The 25,510-nt window shown below is 40.5% G+C and overlaps 2 protein-coding genes across 5 annotated transcripts in view; both read right to left on the reverse strand.

Moving 5' to 3' along the window:
* The window catches only part of tmem67 (transmembrane protein 67), a 44,931-nt gene extending 26,287 nt beyond the window's left edge, over positions 1 to 18,644 (reverse strand). For all 4 annotated transcript variants that reach the window (XM_084568102.1, XM_084568101.1, XM_084568100.1 and 1 more), the window contains exon 1: positions 8,232 to 18,644. In XM_084568102.1, coding sequence (XP_084424228.1) covers positions 8,232 to 8,436 — 205 coding nt within the window. In that variant the 5' untranslated portion in view covers positions 8,437 to 18,644. The remainder of the gene's footprint in view (positions 1 to 8,231) is intronic.
* A 150-nt stretch (positions 18,645 to 18,794) lies between these two features.
* nrbf2b (nuclear receptor binding factor 2b) lies at positions 18,795 to 24,961 on the reverse strand. Its single transcript, XM_084568103.1, has 4 exons — positions 24,769 to 24,961; positions 21,785 to 21,869; positions 21,484 to 21,524; positions 18,795 to 20,666 (listed from the first exon to the last, which is right to left on the reverse strand). The coding sequence occupies exons 1-4, from the start codon at positions 24,937 to 24,939 to the stop codon at positions 19,974 to 19,976; spliced, it is 990 nt and encodes a 329-aa protein (XP_084424229.1). The 5' UTR covers positions 24,940 to 24,961; the 3' UTR covers positions 18,795 to 19,973.
* Between the last annotated feature and the right edge of the window lie 549 nt (positions 24,962 to 25,510).

The raw sequence follows: 25,510 nt of genomic DNA on the forward strand, positions 1-25,510 counted from the left end.
GGCTACACTTACCTCAGCAGGGCCCGCACCACTGGCCGCGGTGGTGGCCTTGCCGTTGTGCACCGGGTAGACTTTGAGTTGTCCCCCCTGTCTCTGCCAGTCCTCTCCTCATTTGAATGCCTTGCATTCAAATGCAAACCGCCACTTTCCACCACAATGTTGCTGATTTACCGGCCCCCCAAACCGAACTCAGCTTTTATTCCCGAGATACATGATCTCCTCACCACACTCTGCACAACCCCAGGGAATATCATCATACTCGGTGATTTTAATATCCATGTTAACGACCCCCCTTCCTGCTCTGTAGCTGAATTCACTAATCTTCTTGACAGTCTCAACCTCACCCAACACGTCAATGTCGCAACACACTCCAAAGGCCACACTCTTGATTTGCTGATCACCAACTCCACCACCATCAGCAATCTCTCGGTGCATGATCTGGGCGTGTCCGACCATAAGGCCATCTCAATGGAGCTACCCACCCTGTCCCCCCTCAGTAAGCCCAGCAGACAAATCAGTTTCAGGAACCTTAAGAACATCAACTCAGTCACCCTGACTACTGACCTCCGTCATCTCTGCTGCCAAACCACTTTCAGTCACTGAATCTGTGGATCTCTACAATTCATCACTCAGCACCCTTCTGGACCGTCATGCCCCACTCAAATCCAGAACCGTTACCTTCACACACTCAGCCCCCTGGTACTCCAGGGAGCTGCGTTTACAGAAGAGAACAGGACGTGTCCTTGAACGGCGTTTCAAGGATTCAGGACTTGCTGTTCACAAGCTAGCCTACCGGGAACATCAGAAGGCCTACAGCAAGTCCCTTAGTGACACACGGTCCCGGTTCTACTCCCACATAATCAACAATAGCCCTGGTAACTCCAAGCAACTTTTTTCAACCATAAATCATCTCCTTAAACCTCAGACCCCCCTATACTCAGATAACACGCAGGAGCGGTGTAACAGCTTCATCTCCTTTTTTAAAATGAAAGTGGAAAACATCCGCTCCTGTCTCTCCAGGCCCCCCGTCCCCCCGTCCTCCAGCCCCCTCGCTGTATCTGCTGCCCCGCCCCCGCCCCCTCTTCTCCCTAGCCCCTCTCCCCCCTCAGTTACTTCCACTGACCCTCAATCTGGGACCACCCAGCTCCTCTGCTGTTTCACGGACATCACTCAGCATGAGATTGAGGACCTCCTAAGGAAGATGAAGCCCTCCACCTGTGACCTGGACCCATTTCCCTCAGCCCTGATAAAAAGTCACTCCTCTGCAATAAGTCCCATGATCACCAAAATCATCAATCAGTCCCTCCGATCCAGCCATGTCCCCACGTCTCTGAAAACTGCTGTCATTAAGCCACTACTCAAAAAGCCCAGCCTTGACCCCGAAGTACCTGCCAACTACCGCCCCATCTCCAACCTCCCTTTCCTGTCAAAGGTGTTGGAAAAGGTAGTTTCTGCCCAACTCCACAACCACCTCATAACTAACAGTCTTTATGAGAAGTTCCAGTCTGGTTTTCGCTCTGGCCACAGTACAGAAACTGCCCTGGTCAGGGTCACAAATGACCTACTGATGACGGCTGATGCTGGCTCTCCATCACTTCTCATCCTTCTTGACCTCACCGCAGCCTTTGACACCGTGGACCACCACATCCTTCTACACCGCCTCCACTCCTCCATTGGACTCTCTGACACTACCCTGGCCTGGTTCACATCATATCTCACCGACAGAACAGAGTATGTATCCCTGGGTGGTGCTAAATCGGACACACACTCTGTCACCTGTGGTGTCCCTCAAGGATCAGTCCTTGGCCCCACCCTCTTCACGCTCTACATGCTCCCCCTTGGTCATGTCATCAGCCAGCATGGAATATCTTTCCATTGCTACGCTGATGACACCCAACTTTACATCAAAACCAACCCAAACCCCTCTGCAGCCCTTTCCACACTTTCCACCTGCCTGGAGGAGATAAAGGTGTGGATGACGGCTAACTTCCTGCAACTTAACAGTTCAAAAACGGAAGCCATTCTTGTTGGCACTCCACACCAGACCCGGTCATCCACCATCACCAGCATCACCTTCTCCGGCCATGACATCCACCTCTCATCCTCAGTCACAAACCTCGGTGTCAGAATGGACCCTCACCTGACTTTTGAGGCTCACATTAAACACCTTTGCAAAACCTCCTTCTTTCACCTCAGGAATATTGCAAAACTCCGCCCCATACTCACTCTCCGTGATGCCGAAAAACTTGTCCATGCCTTTGTCTCCTCCAGGCTGGACTACTGCAACGCACTCCTCATCGGGATCCCAGGCAAGAACATCAAGCAGTTGCAGTACATCCAGAACTGTGGTGCCAGGATCCTGATGGGGGTGCGGAAGTACCACCACATCACACCCATCCTCAAATCCCTTCACTGGCTTCCTGTCCAGTACAGGATTGAATTCAAAGTTTCCCTTCTGACCCACCAGTGCCTCCATGGCACTGCCCCCGGTTACCTCAAACAACTCATCACCCCCCTTTCCTCCTCACGCCATCTCCGCACTGGACAGGCCAACCTCCTCCAGCCTCCAAGGACAAGGCTTCGAACCATGGGCGACCGCGCCTTCTGTTCAGCTGCACCCAGCCTGTGGAATACTCTTCCTGTGCATCTAAGGGCACCACAGACTGTGGACTCTTTTAAAAAAGGCCTTAAGACTCATCTTTTTATAAAAGCCTATGGCTAAAACTGCTATTTTTAATGTCTAGTTTTAAAGTCTTTATGTTGTTTTATGTGCATTGTAGCACTCTGAGGTCATTGCTTTGATGTAAAGTGCGTTATAAATAAAATGTATTATTATTATTATTATTAGAAGCTAGCTCACTTCTTCTGATGAGTGGTCACCCCCAGGACCACAACGCCAAACTCGCCAGTCCTAAAATTCCCGTCATTCCTAATTAAATAACCCTCGCTCAAATCACGAGTCACAACAATGCCTTGACATACCCTGATCACGAGCTCATGGCATGGGATAGCAATCTATCAGCATCTCATCAAGCAAGTAGCGCTGGGCAAATTGTACACTAGCCAAGTGAACATGGAACAGGAACAGTACAACAAATTAAGTACAGCCAACACGTCACATAATGAAAAGTTAGTATATCCCAAAATTCAATTAAATAAAAGTTGCTATAAAGGTGGTAGCGATTCATTACCGAACTACCTTCACAGCAGGGGAAGTCGCGCTGGCTAATTAGCTAGCAGGCAATGCTAGAAAATTGGCTGAAACAACCAAGATAAAATATAAATAATTACGCTGTGCATATACAAATGAAGACCAGTATAAGCATCGCAAAGGGCCTCTGATACAATATAGACAGTTGACAATTCAAAAGAGGTCGATATTTCAGCAACTTACCTCTGGAACAACTCGATGCGCAGCAATGTAAGTGAATGAGGTCCAACGCCCAAATGACAGTGTTTGGAACTAATCCGATTTTCAAATCCCGGAAGTAGGCGGTTAAAAGCGCCGCCATTTTTTACAACGGAGGTCTATGGGAGTGTCGCAACTCTCTCTCTCTATGGCTCTGGGGGCAGCAACAGAAAAAGCCCTATCACCTTTAGTTTTTAGGATTGCATTTGGGACTGAGAGAAGATGTTGTGAGGAAGACCTCAGTGGCCTAGAAGGACAGTAGGGACTTAAAAGGTCACAGATATACTGTGGTGCCATTCCATTTAGGGCTTTGAAAACAAAAAGTAAAACTTTAAAATGAATTCTGTATTTGACAGGTAACCAGTGGAGTTGGGCCAGCACAGGACTTATGTGCATATGTTTCTTTGTTCCAGTAAGAAGCCTTGCTGCTGCATTTTGAACTAATTGAAGTCTAGCAAGGGTAGATTGGGTCAGACCTAAATACAGAGAGTTACAATAGTCCAGCCTAGATGTAACAAAAGCATGGATTACAGTTTCTAAATCAGTATATGACAGCCAGGGCTTTAATTTAGCTATTGTTTTTAGTTGAAAAAAGCTTCCCTTAACCACACTACTGACTTGCTTATTGAAATTCAAAGAGGAATCTAGGAAAACACCTAGATTTCTGACCTCACTGTGGCAATTTACAGCCAGTGGCCCAAGTGCATTTCTTATCTTAGGAACAGAGCAGTGTGGACCAAAAATAATTATCTCTGTTTTGATGCTGATGTGCCAAAAGATTAAGTATCTCCTTGTTTGTGAAACCTATCCTAAAGTACAACTCCACAAAATCCTCCACGGCCCTCATTTTACCAACTGTCTTCCTCTAAAACAACAGGTTAGAATATTATGACTTTTTTCTCATAAACTTATGACTTTATTCTCATAAATTACGACTTTATTCTCATAAAATTATGACTTTATTCTCGTAAATTACGACTTTATTTTCATAAATTACGACTTTATTCTCGTAAATTATGACTTTATTCTCATAAATTACGTTTTTATTTTCATAAATTACGACTTTATTCTCGTAAATTACGACTTTCTTCTCATAAATTACGACTTTCTTCTCATAAATTACGACTTTATTCTGTGATTTTTTTTTTTCCCTTAATGTGACCCTAATACTCCGTCATAATACTCCGTCGTACCATTTCGATTATTAATTTTCTCAAGTTAAAACCGTTTATACAAAAAATGTTAAAAATGTTCTAGTTATGGCAACAAAAAAAATGCTCATGTTTTACTGTGACTCGTTGTAGGCTCCTAAGTGGAACATAAGGTTAGAAACTAAACCAAACTTAAGGAAACTAAAACTAAAAAAAAAAAAAACTCAAGTAACTCTGCCAGAGTGTCTCTTTAGAGTCACTTTGCCAATACCAAGCGCGGAAAAAGGAGGAGCGTTAATAATACAGGACAAAATTAATTTTGTGTGGCTAGGCAAAGCATTAGTCATGAAATTATTTTGAGAGGTGATGGCCTATTTCAATGGCAAAATAAAAAAAAACAAAAACAAAAAACAACCAAGAATCAACAGAAGAATGTTCATTTGTAGTTCTAAACATATTTAGTTTTTTTTTTACTCTTCACGTTATTCCTCTCTCCTACAGCGTCCATCACAATTACATCCAAATGACAAATTATGCAAATTAGCCGATGACGCCATTTAGCGACTTCTAGCGACTTTTAGGACAGCCAATAGCTACCCTCACATTACTTTGTTTAAAATGGTAGTGTTGCTTTCGTATGCATATTTGCTTTCAACTACATAAAACAGTGAGTTTTCTTTTCTGTACCAATTCTTGAATCTGTAAGACTAGATCTAGTCTTGGGCAGTGAATGTAAAGAAAAGTATACTTTTTTTAAATAAAACTTGGCTAAAAGATTTCAGTGTGTGTTCAGTACTTTTTGAACACATCTAACAATACCGTGATAATATTGATAACCGTGATAATTTTGGTCACAATAACCGTGATATCAAATTTTCATATCGTTACATCTCTAGAAACACATTATGAGTACAGGATCAGAACATGAGAAAAGAGATCAGAAGAAGGATTTGGACTCTAGTAATTCTAACACTGCTTAGAAGGGGTGCTTTAATATGATCATGATTTTGTTATAGGCTTATTATTATTGGGATCAATATATGAACATGGTCCTATTCTAATATTATAACCAAGTGCAGAAAACAAACTGGAAGACAATCCTTCATAATACAAGGTCACTAAACACATGTTATTAAATCTGAATGAACAGGAAATCCCCAGAACTTCCTGCCTGCCTGTAGCTTGTCCCTAGTGTATTGTATTTGCATTGAAGAAACTAGAGAAACTGTCATGTGGCCCCAGTTTTATTTTAAAAGATTCATCATTGTTTCTAATCTGACTCTGACCGTACTCCAGTTGGACAGTGACAGGTCAGTTTGATTGAGTAGGAGGATGAGAAAATCTTGCTGTTGACTCTCTGATGAATAACTTTTTTTCTTGAAAAGGGAAAACTGTTCGGTTGTATTGTATAGCTGGGGACTCCTCACATGCCTTTCTCAGAGACACACTAAAGTGAGCTTTTGCTTTCCGCTACCTTTGATTTCGCACCTGTGGTTGCACACTGCTCCGAGTGTGCTCAGTAATTTCCACAGGGAAAGCATTTCCTAATGAGGGGCCAATAAAGTATAATTTGATTAATTCATAATTAATTCCAGGGGACTGTGGCAGGGACTACGCACCATCACGGATTACAAAACAGTGAAATGTTTTGAGAGACTGATCAAGACATTCATCACCTCCACACTGCCCACTACCCTGGATCCACTACAGTTCGCATACCAGTAGGACAGATCCACAGATGACGCCATAACCTTCCTCCTCCACAAGATCCTCTCCCATGTGGACACTGGTATGGGAAACTATGTGAGAGTGCTGTTTGTTGACTACAGCTCAGCATTTAATACCATAGTCCCCTCCAGACTGGCCTCTAAGCTGCATGACCTGGGTCTGGACTCTCTGTGCAGGTGGCTCTACAGCTTCCTGACCGGCAGACCACAGGAGGTTCGAGTGGGTCACCACACTTCAGCCCTCCTGACTCTCAACACTGAATCCTCCCAGGGCTGTGTGCTCAGCCTTCTGCTGTACTCGCTGTACACACATGACTGCGTGGCCACGTCAGACTCCAACATCATCATCAAGTTTTCCTGACGACACCGCTGTTGTAGGACTAATCTCCCACGACGACGAGACAGCCTACAGGAGGGAGGTGTCCCTGCCTTCTGCTGAACGTCAGCAAAACGAAGGAACTGATTGTGGACTTCAGCAGGAAACAGCAGAGGGACTTCCATCCTCTCATTATCTGTGGCTCTGAGGTGGAAAGAGTGGTCACCATCTGATACCTGGGAGTGACCATCTTACAGGACCTGTCATGGATTCACCATCTGAACACCATCGTGAGGAAGGCCAGACAGCGTCTTTACCTCCTCAGACGCCTCAGAGACTTTAAGTTCCCTCTCATGGTGCTCAGGAACTTTTACACCTGCACCATCGAGAGCATCTTGTGTGGGAGCATCACCACCTGGATGGGAAATTGTACCAGGCAGGACTTCCTGGCCCTCAAAAGGGTGGTCTGTTCAGTGGAGCGGATCATCAGAACCCCCCTCCCCAATCTGCAGGACATTTATACCAAACGTTGCAGGGTAAGGGCCAAGAAGATCCTGAAACAGCCCAGTCACCCCGGACACTCTCTCTTCTCTCTACTGCCATCAGGTCGGCGTTTCCGATGCCTGAGGACAAAGACTGAGAGGCTGAAGAAGAGTTTCTATCCACATGCCATCCGCCTGCTCAACTCTGAGCCTTAACCGGACTTAAATACCACTGCACCAAAGCACTTTACTCATATAGCTGCTTTCAATAGTGTAAATAAGAATAAGAAAAACCTTTATTTGTCCCACAATGGGGAAATTGCAGTTTGCAACAGTATGCAGAAATGACACAGATATAATAAACAAACTACCCCCTCTCAGTTTACACTTGAGTTTATGTCTATGTTTTATTTTATTTTTCTCGGTTTACACTTATACACTTATATTGTTTACCTTGTGTGTAATGTGCAATTATAAAAACCTATCTTATCTTATCTTATTAATTATGGATTTTAAATCAATTTTCTTGTCTGCGGGGGAAATCTTTAAAGAACAAGAACCTAGGGAATAGCAATACTGCATACTTATTACTTGCAAAACAATATTGGAGTATAAGTATAGATGCTAAAAAGGACTGGTTTAAAGTCAAGAACATTTGTAAGAGTCAGCAGAGAAAAACACTGTTAAATCTTGTAAATATGAACAGATGTAAACGTATTTATTATCTAAAACACTTAATAATCTCCAGTTTACTAATTTTGGTATTAGACTGTCACTCGGAAAAACGAATAAGACTAACTCATGACATTTATGGCTCTTTAGTTAGGAAATGAAATAACTGTTCTGAATACGTTATTATGTGTTTGATTAAAAAATATATAATGATAGTAATTTCAGACTTAGCGACTTACTAACAATACAGACCCTGTGCATGATGTGGAAAGGTGGACAGTTGTGGACTGTATAAGTGCCATTAGCTAGCAATGTAAATATCTTGCACCGAGCTAACCGTTCTCGAGCTCTTTGTTGCTTCGTTGTATCGTACGCGGATGGCCATCTCCTAGCTCAAGTTAATCTCTTTTGAAGTAAGACTAAATACACTTTCTGTTGGTAGAGTAACGTTCTCTTCTCATGGTACAACGTTACCTGTTGGGCCCCGTCGCTGATTTGGACCGCACCTCACACACGACAAACTCGAGATGTCGAAAACTTCCTCCACGCTGCAGTCTGAAGGAGCCTTAAATGGGATGATAAATTGCTGGCAGTGACGGAGATCCGTGTATATTAAAATAAATAATATCAAAGACACTTTGTATTTGTTAACCAAAAATGTTAGCGTCCCCGTCGCCATGGTAAACCACTGTGGTAAACAAAGGTCTTCCGTTTTACCCACAATCCTTCATGCGGCGTGATGACGTTACAAATAAATTCAAATGCGACCGAGAGAACAGAGAACACCAACTAACGCATAAAGTGAAGTACAGTGTTTTATAATATTTATTTAGCCCAAAATATGTATCTTTAATTATGTAATCACATATGATACCCGAAAGACCCCTCGCACATTACCACTAGCCAACTACTACTATCTATTAATACCAGTCTAACTTGGTCAAAATGTCGACTTAGTATCTCCCTAGGATGGAACGCTGAGGCCGGGCATACACTGTGCGATTGTCGGCTCATTTTGAGCCGATTTCACAGTAGAAGCAGTGCAACGAGCTGGCCACGATCCGATTTGCCTCAACCTCTCGCACAGAGCATGCGAGGTGTTCGTCTCCCACTTCCGGGTTCCTCTTCTTCTTCTACTTCTTTTTGACGTTGCAGTTCCGGATACAGAAGTCCGACGTGTGGTATATGGACGTAAAGTGTGAGCAGTCAATTCGCATCAGAGCATCGGGCCGTATAGTGTGAGAACATGATTCGTGGGCTGCGAACTTTTGAACTCAGCCATCTAGTCATGCAGTTTGAGATGGAGCTGAATCAAAGGATTTAAAATATCGCACAGTGTATGCCCGGCTTAACTAATATCCAGAAGGAATACCACTGCTATTATTGCAAGAAACTAGAATTAAACGGTGTAATTAAGTGTTTCAATTTATTGGAGCCTATCCCAGCTGTCATCGGGCGAGAGGCTGGGTACACCCTGGACAGGTATCCAGTCTATGGCAGGGCTAACACAGAGAGACAGACAACCATTCACACTCACATGCACATCTACGACCAATTTAGAATCACCAATCAATCTAATTATTCAAGATTCAAGATTTCTTTATTGTCAATTTTTCAATACATTCACAACATACAGAAAAATCGAAAAAACGTTTCTCTCTCTTCTCACACAATAATAAAAAAGAAAAACCTAAATAGACCTAAAGTGGATTAATTATAAAACTTAAACATCTTTATATCACTTTCTATGTGATGAAGCTACTGGACACCAAATTTCCCAAGGGATAAATAAAGTATCTATCTAATCTATGTAATATAATCTATTGTGGACACCAGAGGACAGGAGCGCTGCCTCCATCACCAAGAACCCCACCCATCCCCAAGACTGAAGAAGTCCTTTTTCCCCACTGCCATCAGTCTCCTTAACAGCTGACAGGAGTCTATAATCATGGACTAAAATAATGGACTACTTAATGTCATACAGTGCACTGTTAATTTTTGTTTATGTTTACATTTCAGTTCATTGTTTACACTCTCATTTGCACACTGATATTTGCACTAGATTTTATATTTTCTATTATATGCATGTTTTTGTATTCTATTGATTTTCTTTATATTGTCAGGCATTTGGGTGGACAGCAAAAGAAGAATTTCATTGTACAGAGAATGTTTCTACAGTATGCATGTGACAATAAACTCTTTGAATCTTGAATATTGAATAAAACTGTACCCTTTACAAAAGAGTGTTAATGCTGAATCACTGAAACATAGTTATTTTCAGTCTCAAGACTGTGATCAGTCTTGGCTTGTTGAGCTAATGCTTGAGCATGTTAGCTGCTGAAGAGGTTTTGTGGTAAGAGAATATCAGCTTTTTCAGATGGATTTGATTTGTTTTTGTTTTTTTTTGTTTTTTATCCCAACCAATCTGTATTTTAGTTTGTTATGACTAAACTAACTGTTTATGTACAGTATGTGTAATCAGTTTAGGCTTCTGCGTTAAGTTGACACAGAGGCTACAGCAATAACCTAGACACCTTCGCAGGCCTTATGCAGAGCCTAGCGGCGCAGCTGACGTGCACCTCCCCAGAAATGTAACTATCTGCCGCGGCGACACATAAACCAAGAGCTGTGATTGGTCCACTTGGAGGTAGCGTGTTTTCTCTTTAGTATCTCCTGCTGCTTCTCCATTGCTGCAATTTTCGAATTGACTGGTTTGGATCAATAAAGAATCTTTAAGGTAATCTGAGGAGGTTTGGATGCAGACATTTGTATGCAGGGGTGGACTGGGACAAAAAAACGGCCCTGGCATTTTGGACCAGGTCGGCCCACCACAATCGATAACGCACACTTTTTGGGTCTTTTTGGTCTCTTGAATGTGTATACCAACTGTGCATCTCTTTAAAACCAATGCAATGAGTTAACAGGAATCTGTGAGAGTGGACACATTAAATTCTTCCAAAAAGTGTCATTTATTAACTCTACAAAAATGTATACTCCACCACTCCATCACAGTAATGAATCTTAAAGCAGCAGTCATCTGTTTTTACTGGCCAATACCCTTAGCACTACTGGATTTTTGGCATTTTGTTATGGGTCGTGATCCAAGAAGCTCAGTAATGTATGTCCTCCTGCCAGGGGCGTAGCACCAAATTCTGTGCCCTGTACACTCTTAGTCAGTGGGCCCCTATCCATGCCAGTGCACGAAGTGCGCGAGGAAAACAAATTGGGGGGATTTATTTATAATAAACAAGCATAAATAGGGTTTTAAGCTAAAATCATAACAGATTATACTGATGACTGGTTCTTTCATTCAACACCTGAATTGATGCATTTGGCCTACTTGTGCTCAAACACCTATAAACATTAGGCTACATCTGGTTTGTGTACTGACGTTTTGATCCAGGACACATTTAGATTTAAAAACATTTATTCTTGAACAGGAGCCAACGACTGTACACAGAGAATCAAATCAAATCTCATTTTTCAATAACTGTTCTTCAGCTTGCAGAAAAAGAAATAAAGCCTTGCTAAAGCCTTATACGAGATGTAAGATGTAATTTACATCCCAGTAAATGCCCACTGACTCTGGACTACGACAACGTTAACGTTAATTGGATGCCGTTACACAGCAAGTAAACTCGGTTCACCTTTCGGAAAGAAAGCAGCTAACAGTTACTTCCCCTCATTCTGCCTTTTTTATTTTTCTTTCCACTCTTTCTTTTGCGGCATGATGGCAGCTAGCCTCCAGGTCAGTCAGCCTGGGCTTACTGACGTACTTGTCGCCAGCCGCTGTCTATGGGCGGACTAAACCATTTTGCATCTGCAAGAGGGGGCCCCCCTGTCCAATATGTTGAGAGGGTTGTGACACAAAGTTCATTCTCTCAGTTGATGTTATCAATATATTTGATTATGACACCAATTAATTGGAGGGCCCAATTCATTCATTCAAAAAATAATAATAAAAACATTTTCATTGGCCCTCTCCCTACTCGGACCCTGAGCAGTCAGGTCCCCTTTTCCCCCCCACTACACGGATGTCTTGAAGGAGGCCTGGGAGGGTCCTATTCCACAACAGCAGTGCAGTGAGCTCTCATATGTCCTGAAAATGAGAGACAAACTGGACCAGTTTCAAGAGCTTGCTAGTAATCATCTGGCCTCTAGGAGGAGAGTTTTCCAGAAGGTGCCAGAAAGTTCTCCTACTGTTGCCAACCACTGACAGCAGTCTCCTTGCTTAGTGGCAGGGGCCATACATTGTGAAAAGAAAGCCGGGCCCAGTCACATATGAGCTCTTTTTGCCAATCCATGTGTGAAAATGATGTCTCATGCTCCTTGAACCACTCTTTCACAATTTGAGCCCGATGAATCCTGGGTTAAAGGTGAATTATGCGACTATGATATTCAGGAAGTTTGTAGCATCATGCCAGATGTATTCTCTGCTTGATGCAAGGCAATGATTTGACCCTTCTCAAACAGACTGACATCTTTTCCACGACCACGCGATGTGTCTTTTGACATGGTTGTTTAAGAAATGAGAAGCACTCATTGCATCAGTTGGGGTTAAATAACTTGTTGCCAGCTGAAAGATAATTGCCCATGCAGTAATTATCCATGTATATGGAGCACCTTTTCAGTAGTGGAAAATTCTCTTGATATATCTCCAGCTTGCCTCACAGCAAGAAGGTCCCGGGTTCGAATCCATGGGCTGACTGGACCTTTCTGTGTGGAGTTTGCATGTTCTCCCTGTGTCTGCATGGGTTCTCTCCTGGTCCTCCGGCTTCCCCCACTGTCCAAAAACATGCTAATTAGGTTAACTTGTGATTCTAAATTGGTCGTAGGTGTGCATGTGAGTGTGAATGGTTGTCTGTCTCTCTGCGTTAGTCCTGCAATAGACTGGCGACCTGTCCAGGGTGTACCCTGCCTCTCGCCCAATGACAGCTGGGATAGGATCCAGCAGACCCCGCGACCCTTCACAGGAACAAGTGGTTACAGAAGATGAATGAATGAATGAATATCTCCAGCTTTAGAGGAGGATTAAACTTCTCTGTATATACTATATGCCATCACGGAAGGAAAAAATCCCTTAATGGAATAACCTGGTCATTCAGGTAGTCAGCTGACCTCATTCTTTGGGCACATAATGTGGCTGAACCTAGTCCTGACCAACTGCAGCCACCCCAGATCACAGCACTGCCCCCACAGGCTAGAACAGTAGGTACTAGGCTTGGCACGCCCATCACTCTGGAACAGGGTAAATCTGGACTCATTAGACTACATGACCTTCTTCCATTGCTCCAGAGTCAAATGCTCCCAAGAAAATTGCCTTTTTTCCCAGTTAGCCTCACTGACTAGTGGTTTTCTTAAGGCTTCACAGCTGTTCAGTCCCAAGCCCTGAGTTCTGCTGTTTTTTTCTTGGACTTTATAAGAAAGCCCACAGATCAGATCCAACAGAACCATCTACTGGTAAAAAGTGAAAAGGTGAAAACACTGTCTGAACAAGTCAGGAAACGCCCAACCACACTGACAAGCAGCACACCAGATAGTGAGCTGACTGTGTGAAGATGCATAGACTTTCTCTGTGTTTCCTTAATTATGTGTGCATTCTTGAGGAAATGTAAGTACTTTCTACTTCTTAGTTATGGATAATTTGATCATTATTCTAGTTTAAGTTGTTATAGGGAAATATGTTGTGTGAGTTTGAGTTAGCTAAGTAGCCGGTGTCTCAGGAGTTGTTAGCTCTGCCTCTAGCTAGCACTGCCTCTTGCTAGCACTGCTGATAAATGTGGATGCCTGAGAGGGCATGAACAGTGTGATGAATATTTGTTTGTTCCACTACTACTATTACATGCAAGTAGTTTGCACATAAGTAAGGGATATTACTGGTGAACCTTAACTGTCTATACTCATATAGCATCTTATTCAGGAATGTTTATTTGATTTAACTGCTGAATACTATGCTGAGCATTTTTTGTAATACAGTTTAAAGCCTTTCTTTATTTTTAGACCACACGTATGTTGTACAGTTATGTTAAAGCCCAACAACCTTCATTGAAGATGACGAATCAGATCTCTCTTTTCAAGTGCCTTGATTCTCTAACCGAATTCATAGTCCATGATCCACCGCCTCAACCAGCAATCCTTTCACCGAGGCTCGCCTTCAAACAGACTTGATTTCACCACACGTTAAAGTGATTGCCAATCTCGATCAATCAGGATTTATTTCCGTCCACATTTCGTCCTCGAAGATGATGGTTCCCCACTATCCTTCCTGTTTTTAATAATGCAGGGATCACAGGTATTTGGATTACCAAATCATCGGATACTAGTGAAATAAAGAATTTCCAAGATAATATTGATAATTGAAAAACATTAAACAGTTGGCTACAAAGATATTTAACATTATTTGGAAGAACGAATCTAATCTATCCATCCCACTCTCTTGCTATTTCTCCAAAGCTAATCAAAGAAATTAATAGAATCAATTTTAATTTATTTGGAAAAATAAACATCATTACATTAGAAAAGGGGATCTGTTGAAAAATTATGAGGAAGGTGGCATAAAGGCAATCGACTTTGAAATTATGAATGGGATATTGAAAATTAAATGGCTCCAATCTTTTTTGAGGAACGGCGAAGAGATATGGTTCTCTTACCGACATATATCTTTGATAAAGTGGGAGGTATTGAATTCTTATTAGCATGTGACTTTGAAATATCTAAACTGCCTATAAAACTCTCAACCTTTCATTAACAGGTTTTGTTACAGTGGAAACTGATGTTCAAACATAACTTCAGTCCCCACAATGTTCCATTATGGAACAACAGAGTTATATTGTGTAGAAGTAAGTCTATGTTTATGAAAGTCTGGTGGGAAAAACAAATATGGTCAATTGTACATATATTGGATGAAAATGGTAATATTTTTGAACTGGAGGAATTTAATTCTAAATATAATATTGACTGCTCAATTGTGGATTACAACAAAGTAACAGAACATTCCAAGGGCCCTTATTCAAGCAATAAAGAATAATTTATTGAACATTGCATCACCAAGACTACACAAAATTAAAATTGAATATGTGGACCTGGTAGATGCAAAATGTAATAATAAATTCCTTAATCAAACTCTTGTAAACATTATGTACCCGGGTAGAACAAGAAGCACACTTTTCTTTCTCGGTTATAACAAATCTGAAATATCTTCAGTTAGAACGAAATTCTTAAAATATCCAATTCCCCCTAAATTTAAGGAAGTACACTTTAAGACAATAAATAATATATATCCCTCTAACGAATTTATAAAGAAAAGATTCAAATTGGAGGTAGACAATTGTCATATCTGTAACACTAATGTTTAAACAACAGAACACCTGTTTTATGAGTGTGAATTGGTTCAGAATTTATGGAAATCTCTTCACAACCTGTTGTCCTCCAGATTTATAAACATAGATTTCTTTTCATGTCAAAACATTCAGATGGGTGTAATCCTCAAAAATAAAAAGGATGAATTTTTGGTTAATAATCTAATTATAGCAACAAAATATTATATACATAAATGTCAATTTGCTAAGTCCTCCCCCACATGGTCTGCACTTAAAAATGAACTCTCGCTGTTTCAAAGCTGTCTTATAAAGGTAGAGAATGTCCAGGCTAAAAAACTGCATAAACGTATGATAACACTTCAGATGAGCTGAGTCCGGTGCGCCAATGACAACAGCAACAAAGAACAAACAACTCCGCGTTACGCAGCTCTTGTGTTTGCCACAAAACAGCAAGACATCACTCGATCGCTGTCCATCTTGGGTCACCATGTGTTGAGTCTATTGGTAGCTTCGATGAAGTGAGTCGCCTTCACCTCTTGGGTGACGTATTTTCCCTTATATGGAAGTTGCACTCAACGTGAGGGGTGTTCCCAGTGTTTAAAGCTGAGCCATGGAAACGCACGCTCCATAGATTGTTTAGATTCCTTTGTTTCCCCTTCCCCAAAAGTTTAGTTTGAAAATATATAAGCAATAAAAGAACAAAACGAAAGAACCACCTAAGGACAGTTTTTCCCTGCACATTACACCATGAACTCCATCAACGATGACAACAACATACTGAGACTGAGTGAATAAATGATGACATATAGAAAGCATGCAATGTCCACTAAAGACATATTCAGCAATACCTGAAAGCTCAGATACAGCAGTTCAGCATATACTGTGAGCTTCATTTCTGTTAGGGGGAATTTTCAATTTGGCCCTGGTCACATCTGCTACAAAATTAGACCACAGTCATCCCCTGCTGTGAAGCCGGAGCGGTTACAAAACATTATAGCAGATGAAGAGCTACACTATATTGCCAGAAGCATTCACTCACCCATCCAAACAACTGAATTCAGGTGTTCCAATCACTTCCATCAAGCACCCAGGCATGCAGACTGCTTCTACAAATATTTGTGATAGAATGGGTCGATCTCAGGAGCTCAGTGAATTCTAGCGTGGTACTGTGATAGGATGCCTCCTGTGCAACAAGTCCAGTCATGAAATTTCCTCGCTATGAAATATTCCACAGTGCATAGAGAGCTTCATGGAATGGGTTTCCATGGCCGAGCAGCCGCATCCAAGCCATACAGATTTTGGACAATTCCATGCACCCAACTTTGTGACAACAGTTTGGGGATGGCCCTTTCCTGTTCCAACATGACTTCGCACCAGTGCACAAAGCAAGGTCCATAAAGTCATGGATAAGCGAGTTTGGTATGGACGAACTTGACTGGCCTGCACAGAGTCCTGACCTCAACCCGACAGAACGCCTTCGGGATGAATTAGAGTGAAGACTGCGAGCCAGGCCTTTTCGTCCAACATCAGTGACCGACCTCACAAATGCGCTTCTGGAAGAATGGTGAGAAATTCCGATAAACACACTCCTAAACCTTGTGGAAAGCCTTCGCTGAAAAGGTGAAGCTGCTATAGCTGCAAAGGGTGGGTCGACGTCATATTAAACAATATGGATTAAGAATGGGACGTCACTTAAGTTCATATGTGTGTAAAGGCAGATGAGCAAATACTTTTGGCAATATAGTGTATGACTGAAAGATTGATTTTTAAGGAGTTTGAAAAATCATCCTATCAAACAGTCAAAAGACAAATGCTTCTATCCAGACCACAGTGCATTGCAGAAGGTTGTTTGAGACTGTAAGACTGTTGGAACTGTTTTAGTTACTGTTTCAATAGCAAGCAATAATTTAAAGTATTTACTTTATACTTAAACTCCAGAGTAAAGTGGATCTGCCTTTTTGATAATGCTGTACTCATGTGGTAATGCTGAGATTGATAATCAAACCAACCTGATGGCAGGTCAAGAGTTGATGAATGATAGATAAGTAGTTCCTTATTTGCCTCTTTAAATTTCGTATACCATAACTAAATATTTTCAATATTACAAAGCAAAAAAGTCTAATACTGATAAAATACACATGCAACGAGGCACGATTATTGTGACTTTGATTGATGTATTTATTTAAAATGAGAACATTATTTTATACATTAGTACACTTCATAATGTGTGTCTTTTACTGTGAAATATGTGGATTTTTATTTTTTTTTTTGCATACGTGTGAATGCAGTAACTTATGTGTTTGCAGTCACTTCAGCATTTCCTTATTTTCCAATTAGGAAACTCTTTTCTAATAGAGACTCCATGAGTCAAAAAGTCACTTCAGGTCCTTTTCCTTTTTTTGTGCTAACATCAACTGTCAACAACCAAGCAGATATTTTCACTAGACAAAATGGTGACTACATCACCAACCAAAGTTGTCTCAGGAGATTGTAGAGACTAAAAACTCTAAGTGAGTCAACACTGTCAGATCAGGTAGCCAGACTCAAACTTGACATCATAATGGATTAACTGCAGCTTTAAAAGGTACCACAATTATCACAAGGTACAGTATAAAGTCTGTACAACATGCTTGATATGTCATGTAATGGAAATTTACAAATAACCTGTATAATCTTATATATCCTTCTCTTTTAGATAAGTATAGTGCTGTGGGAACCTACAGAGAAGGGTTACACTTGGAATGTGTGATGGGTTCCATGCGCTGTAACTGGCAGGATAGACAAGATAAGAGGACTTGATTAACACCTAGCAACCATCTCAATTGAAAAACAACTCCCAATGGCACTGTTGAACCTTGCACTTCCTCTGTTTAGATGAACCTATAAATATTGCTGATTCTCTCTAAAAGTTACACAGCAGGCTCTGAGTCCCTCACCATCTCTTACCTTCTCTGTTCCTATAATAAAACCATAAAAGAAATTTAATGCATCCAGTCTGTGTTTCTCACCAGAATACCTCGGCAATAACTTGTAAATATAATCCCTGTAACTACTGTTTACTGTTTACATTTGCATTTTAGTCACTTTACTCATACAGTCTGTCTTTTACTATACACTTTATATTTGTTCCATTTTTGCTCCTCAAAATGTATGTTATGCTGCTCACTTGTGCTTTAAATTGTTGCGAGTTTGGAGTCAGTCTGCGCAGTACGATCCAAGAGTGGAGCCACGCGGAGCCGTGATATCGATGACCCGACCGCACTTTTGCCAGACTCACTTGCGTTTTTGTTTAATTAATACTACACGCTGCTCTACCTCCACCAGTTACAAGGAAATTGTGGATTATACACTGTACCTATTAATTTTTTTTCACAGCTCTTACGGGACCGCTTTACAGAGCGGTTGACAGGCAAATGGTAGCCGCCATGTCACATCTTATTTTTATAGAGTGAAATAACTTACTAAAACGAAGAAAAAAAAAAAAGACACTTGAGCATGCATCAACATTATAGTAACTGCCTAAAATGACAGAAACCTTCCTTGAAAAAAAAGTATTCGACGCATATGTTAGCGTTTCAGTTCGGCCCCAGTCCCATCCACCAACATGGAGGAGTGGGCGCTTATGACCTAAACTGCAGCCGGTCACCAGGGGGAGCTCTACTTGCTTTGGCTTCACCTTTGAGGAGCAGTTCTGGTTGTAAATGATTTTTTTACATGATCAATATCAGTCAATTTATTCGTTTTTATCTAATGTACACATTCACTCCTCTCCACACAAGCTTCTGTCATCTCGATTTAATACATTTCTGCAGCTATATAGCTAGCAAATCCTCTATGATTTCAATGAGTCAATTTAATAAGCAATGGTATAGGCAAGCTTCACTAGGACACCAATTACAAAGTTATGTTTGTCTTAAATCAGAAAACGTGTCACAACCAACATGCTTTGAATCCCAGTGTGCAAATGTTGCATCAGAGAAAGTTATTCCCAACAGTGTTTCGAAGGGGAACCATTGCTGCATCCTGGCCTTCGCCATTTTAAACACCTGTGCTGGAAATATAAAACATGAACAAGCCAGTGTGTTTTCCCCCTGTAGCAGACTGAAAATTGTGCTGACGCAACACTGCAGAGATAGGTGTAACAATGGAAGACTAACATTGAGTCATTTTCCACAAAACCTGAGGCAAGTTGAGACAATGTGCATTTTTTTTAAGCATTCTCCATATAAACTACAAACTGCTCTGACAGACCACCAAATCACATAAATAATCACAAATGTACTCCTAAGGTCATTAAGATATCTACAGTTGACAGGAACGTCTTCACAGCACACAATAACTTAATGATGAACATACTTTAATATTTTAATATGTTCTTGAAAAAAATAAAAAATGTGTTTGCTCCAATTAAGGGATGTAAATTAACTTACTTAAAAATCTAATTAAGTGAATAATCTTTTTCAATACGTTTTCAAGGTAGCTGCTATCACTGAACTTCCCTATTTCAGTTTTCTTCACCCTACATGTGTTTGAGTCTTTGTAGCTAAAAAAAAAAAAGAGCCAATTGTTAAAGCAGTACATACAAAAACCTCATTGAGGTCCCAACTAACATATCTGGAAGAACTATCCTTCTATCTGCGACTTGTCTTGTATTAGTGGAAATGTTTTCACCTTATCTGTCTGAACAGTCCTCTTCTTCAGACTAACATCTCTCCTATTGTTGTTCCAACTAGTGGTGTATAGATCACAGCTTCTTTTCAGTGCTGAGAGTTTATAGGGGAAATAGAGTGTTCCCCTCTAACCTCAGTACATGTCATCAAAGTCTGTGACTTTCAATTTCAAACAATTTGGTACCAAAGGTCCAATTGAATGAGGTGTGAGTCTGATGTCTGTTATATCACAGTTTATCTCTGTCCAATAGCTCCTGTAGTTCATTTCGGATGTCTTCTGGCAGCTCCAGAGGGGGTAAGTTATCAAGACACAGATCTTCCTGAGCCGGCATTTCCAGAGGTGGCAGCTGAGGAATTGAAATCTCAATTCCCTTCCCAGTGCTCTTTCTATCTTTCTCCCTTTCTGTTCCGACAGTGCCTCCTGCTTGTGGAAGCACCCAGAGCTCTGAACGCTCCACAAAGTCTGCTGCCTCAACATGAAGTCGTGCATTTTCTGATTGTAGCCGCTCGTTCTCTGCCACAAGCCGTTGGTTTTCATTGATCAGGTGGTCAACTAGATGCCTTAAGTCCTCAATGGTGGTCTGCTGTTCTTCCAGGCGAGTTTTGTCATCTTTGTTGGTCTTAGATCCACAACATGATGGAGTCAAAGACTGGTAACCGGTCTGCCGAGTCTGAAACTGGTAGAGTAAGGTGTCATACTCTCTCTCCCTGATTGCCACTGTGCACTCTGTAGCTGAGATGCCCGAGGAGCTGCGTGGCTGGGTCTGGCCTGGGGACTGAGTTTGGGTAATGAGCCCTGGCCCACTTGGAGGGTGTACCACTCTTGGTTCCTCACGCCGAGTTTCTCTCTTCCAGCATTCGTGGATCAGTTGCTGTTGTTTGATATGACTGTCTCTCTGCAGCTCCATGGACAGACGAGCCTACAGTATCATCAATGTTTATGGCACTCATAAAGATACAACACTGACACAGACATAAAAATACTCTTTGACCCCATTTAGGGTGTAGTATTACTATAAACTACATATATTTTAAGATATTGTAACATAGAGCACAATGAAAGCAGCTTGTTTACATCACAATTGCTTGAGGTGATTCCACTGTTCTTTATTTAGAGTTGGGTACTTTACTCTATTTCAGTTATTTTCAATGTTATGCCTTAAGGCATAAGCATAACAGTAAAGGCATATTAAAAATAATTGAAAATCTCTGCAAAGTAAGTATTACCTCTACAGATCAAACTATGGCAGTGAACTCAAAAAAACAATATTGCTTAAAAACAACCTAAAAAAATGCTCAAATGAAGTAAAAGTTCCTCAAAACTGTACTAACGCTTCGTTCAAATGGTATTATGTTCACTCTGTTCATGAGTAAACACAATATGAACCTCCTTGATGGCGGTGCTTTCACAACCTCGTAAGTCGACACAGCCTTTTTGATAAGGCTGTGTGCATTACTTCCCAAGTCGTAACCACAAGTTGATGAGTTCCATTTGAAGGCAGCAGCAGTACAGAACTTGAATACATCTTTCTTTGATGGAGTACTTTTTTTAAAGTAATACTACCTGTAACTGTGTACAGTGTTCTACCCACCTTAACGTGTCCACAAAAAGTGATTGTGCTTCCTGGACAAAGATTTTGATTCTATTCATTAATCACAGTAAGCATGAATGAATAGTGGGGAAGAGGAGAAGAATATCACCAGATCATGAAAGCCATATACAATGGAGTGACTCACCTGCTCACACACTGTTTTTGTCATTGCATCAGTTAAAAGATCTGGGAGAGAGACAGTGACAGGGATGTGAACAACATTTAAAATTCATAACTTTCATCTGACACAATGCATCATATAGCAAAATGCAAAATGCAAAAAAAAAAAATGCAGCTCAGACATTCAGGGCAGTGACACAGTGTCTGTTGTCTTAGTTTTGTAGTCTAGAACTGCAATTTAACAGTGATTGTAAGATAAGGGGTTACTCTACAGTTAGGTCCACATATTTTTTGGTTAATGGCAATTTTAGTGTCACAGAACCTACCTGCTGCTTTTTTGTGGCAGGATATGGCCTCTTCATACTTTCTAGCAGCCACCAAACGGTCTGCCTTCCTGCACTGCTGGTGTGCCTGAAGAGAAGGGGAAAGAGAAGATGACAAGGTAGACAGATAGATAGGTTTTATTTGTCACATGCACAGTTATACATAGTACAATGCACAGTGAAATGTACTGTTGTACCTGCAGCCAGTAGTAAAAAAACATATAAGTACTACAGTAAACAGTAGTTAACAGGTAGCAGTGTATCTAAAAAATAATAATGGAGATTTTTATATTTTATAGCAAAAATATTACATCGACTTCGGGGTAATATATTTATCAAAGGGTTCTTCACTAAATGATCAAGATTTCAAAGACTTTAATGTAGAGACAGACGAGTGACAAATATAAGGGGAAAAAAAATGACAAATAAGTGCAAAAACATAAAAACCGATGTGTGCACCATACTAGCGTACTGTATGAAACAGTCCATTAAGTCTTGTTTTATCTTACGGCATCCTTTACTAATCTTTCAAAACATCGGTCCTCACTGGCTAAACCGTGTATGTCCTCAAAGAAGTGTCCTGTGTCATTCAGATATAGGTGGAATGATGAATCCTGGGTTTACACAAGTCCAGTTGCCTCTCTACACACAGGGTCTTTTCGAGTACCCGATCTGAAATTATGCAGGTAGGCTACAGCCTAACTGAAGCAGCGCAGTGCAGGTCAGCCAGTCCAGGATAATTTTCTCAGGCACATCATCTGCTCCACTTGCAGACAAGACCATACGCTAAATAAATACTGTATTGTTTATGTTTTCATGTTTCTCCTAAAATATTTGCTTTGTCCAGGATGTATTTTCAGCAGCACTACTGAATGATCATAGAAATATTTAAAAAAAAAAAAAAAAATACTACAGACAGCCAAGTGTCTTCTGTGACTGCACATTGAAAGCCATGGGATAAGAACACTGCACCGTCCTCTGCACGTTTTTGAGATAGATGCTAATTTCCTTTCATGGAAAGTCCAACAGCTGAATATTCCACTTGAAAATCTGTAACTATGGCAATGGTTTTATTTTTTTTGTTTTGCTTTGTTCTTTTATTGTTTCTCTTTGTGCATGTGTGTATGTGTGTGTGTGTATATTGTATTAAGTGTATATGTAGATTATGTATTTTTTTTGTTTGTTTGTTTTGTTTTTTGTTTTTTGTTGTAATTCAAGTCAGGAATATATTTTATTTATCAGGCATATCTAAACTAGTTGCAATGAAGCTGGTACTGTCATTCATTATTTAAAGAGAAGGGGTGGGAGTTTATAAGTTATTCTTCTTCTCACTCCTTTTCCAATATGTATTTCTATGTTTAAATGTTTGCCTTACTTTTCTTTTTTAGTTTGGTTTGCATATTCGAAATAAACATTTCAATCAATCAATCAATCTCACTGCACTAATTATGCGTCTCAAGAGAAATAAGTTCTTTCAAGAAGATTAAGCTTAACTTCCCACAAGGGAGAAGGAAGAAACCAAGGAAGAGACCACCCACTTCCACTGAAATCATGGAAACTGTCAGGTAGGATATCTCAAGCCAAAGTTAGTGATGAAGGATATATATGTTGTGGGTATGCGCGTGTAACTTTATTGCAATTTAATTCAAACTGCTGACATTCTAAATTCTGCTCCCTTTAAAACTTTAACCCCCTAAACTCAAAATACTACAATTAGCATGAACACTGTAAACAAAACATTTATTTCCCATAAACTTAAAGTGTCTTCTTCTGAATTTAAACTGTGTTGTCTCATCCCATTCCAGTCCAGTTTCTCAATATCCGAACAATTAGCTTTCCCGTATTTACTATTATTCATCTATTCAGAACCAACAAGGGTAAATCAGAACACCTTGTTTTTATTTCTGTTAAAAATCTTGTTGCATTTTTTTTAAGGTGTGGGAGATTGGGGGTGCTTCAACCCGTTTGGGACATAGAAGAGGGTGCACGGCCAAAAAAGTTTGAGAACCGCCGGTCTCCATTTACTCGCCCAAAGAAATAGGACTGGTCTGCAGAGCAATTCCTACTGGACTGCAGGTAGACGAAATAAATAAATAATATAAAATAATAAATATTTTATATTTAAAAAACAATATAGACTATTTCTGTGCTGCACCTGTCCTCGTCCTTGTGGTGCCCATAAGATTCAAGATTCAAGATTTTTATTGTCATTGTATTTCTACAACGAAATTTTGGTGGCACTTAAAAAACAGAAGACAAAACAAAACAAAACGAGACGAAACAGCTTGGACACAGTATAATACAGTACAATAATAAGTAATTAAGTAAGTTAAACTAAGTTAAAATAAACCCAACCCAGACCCACAAGCACCTGAGGTCAAGCCAGGAGGTCATGACTTGTTGACTTGATTGACAATATAAATAAAACTACAAACAAATAGAAACAATAGTAGATTCGATACAGTATATCAAATAAACAACCACTTCCAATATTCCTGAAAATTTTCACTGTTTATATTTATTCTTATGAGTAGAGAAAATATGGCCCTATTTGAAAGCAACATGTGTCACATTATGGCATCCAGCCGATCCTGTTTGTTGGGATTATTGTGAACAAACAACTCGCGCTGCTGTAGTTTACTATTGTAGTCCCTAAATTATTCGTAAAAATCGTTTTCACTATTTATGTTTATTGCCGCTGGTATAAAGGAATAATAATGATAATAGATCACCGGCTAACGTAAGTCCTGCTTTTAACAGTATTCTTAGCATAAGGCATGCCAGTGCTGTGATCCAAAGCTAAACGTCTTTGTACTCATTCTGTGGCGAACACCGAAATGTTGTGTAGTAAGTCAACGGTAGCAGACATCAACGCGAAAATATCAAACAACAAAGCGGTTAGCTGCTAACTCACCATAGCAGCTAGCGATGTGTTTTTGGCTAAACTAATATTAGCTAGTTGTTTCAACGTCAAGAAGGAAACTTACAAGGTTGAGAGGGCTATTTATGACTTCCATTGAATCAGCTCTTCGATAGTTGAATGTAGAATGTCTCTGCACCTCATGCACCGACAAAAAATAAAAATAAAAATAAAAATCTAGAAAAAAAGTAAAGACAAGAAAATGACTGTCAGTAAATAACAGCCTTCCCCTACACATCTAGACCAGCTGCATAACCTGGTAGTGACGTCACATCCGCTGTATACTGGGTTTGGTCAGATATTTTGCTGCACCAATCGACAGGAAATGTAGAGAACTTGTCCTAATAAGTAAAATCTTCAAATGTCGAAATTGTTCCAACACCTTTTGTGTCTTATTGTATTGCAGTATTTTAAACGGAAATGTTGTGCGCCGTTTCATTTGACGTGTTGAGTGAAAGTGGTTAGTTGGCAACACTGGACTGTGACTGGACAAGAGATGGCAGAAGGAAGTGTTGTGAGTGAGTCAGGAGCGTAATTCGTGATGGTTAATCGAGGATTTATTAAAACTTCGACACTATTTAAAAATGGTTCACTACTCGAAGCTTCAATGACAGTGCTCGAGTAGGACATCTAGTGGTCAGTAATTGTAGTGCAATCGATGTAATGTATTGGCTCATTGATTGTTTGGGATTTGATTCACCATGCACATTCCTGTTCGAGTACACGGTTGTATTGAAGCTAAGTAAAATAAATTAGCCCATTGCTTAAAATTTGTTATTTAGTGGGTGTTCCGTACGCTTGATGGTAAA

The sequence above is a fragment of the Chelon labrosus genome, assembly GCF_963514085.1.
Source record: "Chelon labrosus genome assembly, chromosome: 19".
NCBI classification, from domain to species: domain Eukaryota; kingdom Metazoa; phylum Chordata; class Actinopteri; order Mugiliformes; family Mugilidae; genus Chelon; species Chelon labrosus.